Here is a 4,750-nt window from a genome sequence, read left to right as displayed (position 1 = left end):
TGTTTTCCCATAAGAGAGTACCTTATTTTGAACTCCCAAACTCTTGTGTGGTGAAACTGATATTGATTTTGCCAATTTTTGATGAGATTGACACTCCTTTAGACATGAGGTTGGAATGGAAAATCGAACCATCCTTAGATACACCCGATTATATTTTTTATAATTGTAATTAATCAAACATTTTATCGAAATTGCACTTAAATGCATTGCCAGTAACTCATAATTTTGTTCAAATGTGAGATTTCTCATGATGATTAGGAATTGTGTCTGAAAAACAATCAAAATGTTATGATAAACATTTAATTATAAGGAATTTACTTATGTGAATGGTGAAAAAGCTAATAATTTTTTACTCGCGCATTAAATCCGTTTTACTATTTTGTTTTTACATTTTATTAAAAATAATTTTTTTACATCGTGCATCAATATTATTTTCACAATTATTTAGTTCCAAGAAAATACAAGATGTTCCTGAAAAATACAAATGGAATTTCGATGCATAAATAAACTGTATTATAAAAGTAGGGCTAAGGCCTTATTCATTGAAAAAATAAAAAATAAAATAAAAAAGTGTATAGTAATTAAAGTCTAATAAATAGATAAACCTGTATAAATAATATTTTGTAAGAAATAATAAACATTTAACCACCGACAGATTCACAACAATTCAACCCAACCCCAAGGTGTAAGAGGAGATTTTTTTTTGGTAAAAGAGAGATCAAAATTGAATCCCAAAAAATAAAAAAAATCCCAAATCTGAGAAAACATTTGCCCTAACCCAGTTCACAATAATCGGGTCATGATTCAATCGCCGGTTCCCGGATCCTCCGTCCTTCGCCGTTGGCTGACCTGAGCCACAACCACCCTCCGTCAACCCTCATTCTTCTCGTTCCTAAAAAGCGAGGGTGAAAGCGGATAATGAACTGCAGCGTCGGATCCATCGTATGGGTTCGCCGGAGAAACGGGTCGTGGTGGCCGGGTCAAATACTTTGCACCGATGATCTGTCCACTTCTCATCTCACTTCTCCTCGTTCAGGAACTCCGGTTAAGCTTCTCGGCAGAGAAGATGCTAGCGTGTAACTCTCTTTCTCCTTTCACTTGTTAACTTAACTACTCCACTTTTCATGTTTTTCTTACATTATACTCGTTGATTAATTGCGTCTTTGCAACTTTGTTAGCCACCATAATCCGTGTAGAATTCTAGAATTATGAGATGTAAAAATCAATAATGTGTGTGTTTTAGCATTCTTAATTAACAGTTTGTGTTTTATTAAATTGTTAATTTATGTGTTATTTGGTGGGTTATTGTTTTTTTGCAGAGATTGGTACAATTTGGAGAAATCCAAACGTGTCAAGGCATTCCGATGCGGCGAGTTTGATGATTGTATTGAAAAAGTTGAATCCTCCCATGAGATGCCTTTGAAAAAAAGAGAAAAATATGCTCGCCGGGAAGATGCCATTCTTCATGCTCTTGAACTCGAGAGGCAGTTGGTGAAAAAGCAGGCAAAAGTAGCCATTGCTTCTGATCGAACCAATTGTAGATCGTCTAGCTCGGTTAAAAAGGGCATGGCAGCGTTGCCTGGGGAAGTCCATGGAAATGATACTGAAAAACATGTAAATTTGAAATCATATGTGTCTTGTGAAAATGAAATTGCTGGAGATCATTTTCCTTTGGAGGTAGCCAGGGATATGGAAGTAGATCTCTGCAATGTGACTCCTCGAGTGAGAGGCTTGCAGGGGTTTGAAATCAAAATTCCCCCCTTGAAAGGGAACCTCCCATCTCCCGTGGATCCACGTGTTTCTCAGAATCTTTCAGTCGATGAGGGTGCTCAGGCTCTTGCAAGTGATAGTATTTGCACGCGGAGTGCACTCCAGACAAATGGTAAAACTCTAATCCTATTTCATTGGTGAAAATCAGTAATATGTTTTAGGGTATAATCTGAATTTGGTTCTGTTTCCAGGAGCTAGGCAAATATCATACCGAGAAAAGAGGAGCAGGTATTTTTATTTTCCAGCCGAGTCTGGTGATTCTCTTGATTCCAAAGACAGAGTAGACCTTGCTGAGATCTCATCTCCAAAACATGGAGGGAAGTTTCCTTACCGCGGTTCTTTGGTTGGAGAGACTGAGTCAACTTTTATGGATGTTGAATCTGGCTCCTCAGAAACAGACTCTACTGTTTCTGATTCAGATTCTTCTGAGACAGAACCAGACATGGAAGCAAAGATGATATTTACAGGTTAGGTTTCTGTCATACATTTGCTGTCTCAACAGTATGCACTGTAAATTAATTAGTTGGATAAAAATATGATATATGATAGAATATTATGGTGCCATTTGATCCATGTAAGCATCAACACCTGTGAAAAAGATCATGAAAGTTGAAATTTTATTTTATGAGCAATCCTATATGGGCATCTAAAGGATTCATGTTCTCAAGTCACGACTTCATTCTTGATAAAGAGTTTTTTTTTGTTGGACTATATGTTTTATGTTTCTTTTTCCTCATCCTCTATGGTTCTTTGAATGTTACTGTAACTGCAGAAACTGGCCGGGATTTTGAAGAACATGAAAGTACTAGCAGTGAAGAGCTTGATGAATTAGCAGTCACCAGTGACATGCCTCACCTCTATCCTCGTGAACTGACATCTTGCCATGAAGCCATGTCTAAATGGCAACTAAAAGGGAAAAGGAATAATCGGAATCTTGTAAAGAGGTCTTATGGTTCCCCTGACGGAAAAAGTATTATATGTGAAGCAGAAGTGGATTTTGAAGATGGAAGACCTAATTTAAGTCACAAAAGAATGGGTTCAAGTTTGCATTGTTACAGAAATGGTTTTAGCGATGCACTTTATGACGATGATCAAATGTTAGGATCGGAAGATGATGACTACTCTCCCACTCCGAAAGCTGTATCAAAAGTTCCAAGTAAAACTCATGATGGTGCTAATTGGAATGACTTGGCCTGGGATGAACATCTTGCTTCAAAAGAATATTGGGATATTAAGGGTTCTACTCTAACGCAGAGTGATGGCTATCATGTCAGTGGGAGGAGGAGGTCGGTGCTGATTAACGTAGATGTGAAGGTTCAAGCAGGATACCGTAAAGAGCCTGTGCCCATTATTTCTCTCATGAGTAAATTAGACGGGAAGGCAATAATAGGGCACCCGATCCAGGTTGAGGTCCTTAAGGATGGTTCTTCTGATGCCCTTTTTTCTGCAATTGATGACTTCAGTAATGACGGGATTGGTCTTGAGGAAAGCAGTGTGCTTCGACAAGGATGGAGGACTGCAAGGAGAACAGCAAATTTCCGTGTTCCCCGTTCACACATATTGTCATCAAATGGTGCTGAAGTTGCTGTTGAGTTTCCCTCCTTTGATCAAGAACAAAGCTTTGATTATAAAAAACTAAACACCGGAAGTTCCAGTCATAAGGCAAGCCATCAAAAGAAGACTGGCAACAAAAAGTTCTATAAAAAGGCACCAAAGAAATCGAGTTTGTCATCTAACCAGAAAATTAGAACTCTGTCCTCATTATCTATTGAACATAGACTTAGAAATCCATTGCATGATATAAGTAGTTACGAAACAGATAGATTAATTAAGCCAGAAATCTCTGGACCCACCACAGTCGCTTGCATACCAGTCCAGTTAGTATTTAGTAGATTACTTGAGAAGATTAATAGGCCTCCATTGAAAGCAGCTTTGCTGAATTCTGGTGTGGAGAGAAATTCATAGGTTACATGTACATTGTTATATGGAAAAGAATAATCTTAGAGTGATATAGCACAATTTATTGAGGATATCTTGTCTCCGGTATACGGAAATCCTTTTCAATTTATTGTCTACATTTTAAGGATTGATATGCTGTATAGTTCTCTATTCATCCTCATGTATCTATTGAAGATAAATAAAAAGATAACATGCAATTGTTTTGCTGCAATGGGTAAAATGTGATTTCCTCGTTATTAAGTCATAAGTGGTTAAATACAGTTATAGAATCAATATGTGTTCTTTGTTCTATGTTACCGATACTCAGCAGAAAAACATGCGAAGGTCCAAGGTTCTCTGGGTCCTAGTGACAGCTGTTTTGTTTAAACCAATGTAGTAAGGGAGTTCTTGTTAGAAATTCATTTTGTTTACCGAATTTAGGGGTGTTCGTTTGACGGTTTTGACGTTAAAAATCATCATGCAATTCGGTTGATTTTTATAAATAAACTCTAACCAAATCAAATTAAATCAGTGTGGTTCGGTTGGTTCGATTTTTTACAAGATTTTTATTGAGTCATGTATACGTCTATAGAGAACAATTTAATTTTGTATGTAATCATTCATGCATTACCAAATAATAATAAAACTTTTCATATTTACACAAAAATTTAGATTTTTTTTTAAAATAATCAGGTTTTTCAAAAAAAATACGAAAATAACCATCTTTTCAATTTTTTTTCCAAAATAACCAATTTTGAGAGAGGATGCGCCGGGAGAGTTGGCGCACCCCCCAAAAAATTAGAGGAGGCGCCAGATGCATTGGCGCACATGCATTGGGCCTCCTAAAGGAGGCGCCAATGCTTCTGGCGCCTGCATGGCCTTCCTAAAGGAGGCGCCCATGCATCTGGCGCCTACATGGCCCTCCTAAAGGAGGCGTCAAGGGCAATGGCGCCTTAGTGTATGTGTGTGCAAGGCGCCACTTTTTGTGGCGCCTGTGTGTGTCATGTGGGTGTCACTTCAACTGGCGCCTAGGTGTTTTGTC

At 37.8% G+C, this 4,750-nt stretch overlaps 1 protein-coding gene across 1 annotated transcript; it reads left to right on the top strand.

Moving 5' to 3' along the window:
• The first annotated feature begins 628 nt into the window (after nt 1-628).
• LOC127104359 (uncharacterized protein At1g51745) lies at nt 629-3,940 on the top strand. The gene is made up of 4 exons (XM_051041539.1): nt 629-1,076; nt 1,320-1,882; nt 1,962-2,237; nt 2,543-3,940. The coding sequence occupies exons 1-4, from the start codon at nt 919-921 to the stop codon at nt 3,733-3,735; spliced, it is 2,190 nt and encodes a 729-aa protein (XP_050897496.1). The 5' UTR covers nt 629-918; the 3' UTR covers nt 3,736-3,940.
• The last annotated feature ends 810 nt before the right edge of the window (nt 3,941-4,750 follow it).

The sequence above is a fragment of the Lathyrus oleraceus genome, chromosome 7 (genome assembly GCF_024323335.1).
Source record: "Lathyrus oleraceus cultivar Zhongwan6 chromosome 7, CAAS_Psat_ZW6_1.0, whole genome shotgun sequence".
Classification (NCBI taxonomy): domain Eukaryota; kingdom Viridiplantae; phylum Streptophyta; class Magnoliopsida; order Fabales; family Fabaceae; genus Lathyrus; species Lathyrus oleraceus.
The sequence above is the reverse complement of the archived record's forward strand: the minus strand, read 5'-3'. Positions and strand labels throughout refer to the sequence as shown.

Coding starts and splice junctions, on each gene's coding strand:
- LOC127104359 (XM_051041539.1), top strand. CDS start 919: ATGAACTGCAGCGTCGGATCCATCGTATGGGTTCGCCGGAGAAACGGG. Junction 1,077..1,319: donor GGCAGAGAAGATGCTAGCGT/GTAACTCTCTTT, acceptor GTTTTTTTGCAG/AGATTGGTACAATTTGGAGA. Junction 1,883..1,961: donor GAGTGCACTCCAGACAAATG/GTAAAACTCTAA, acceptor TTCTGTTTCCAG/GAGCTAGGCAAATATCATAC.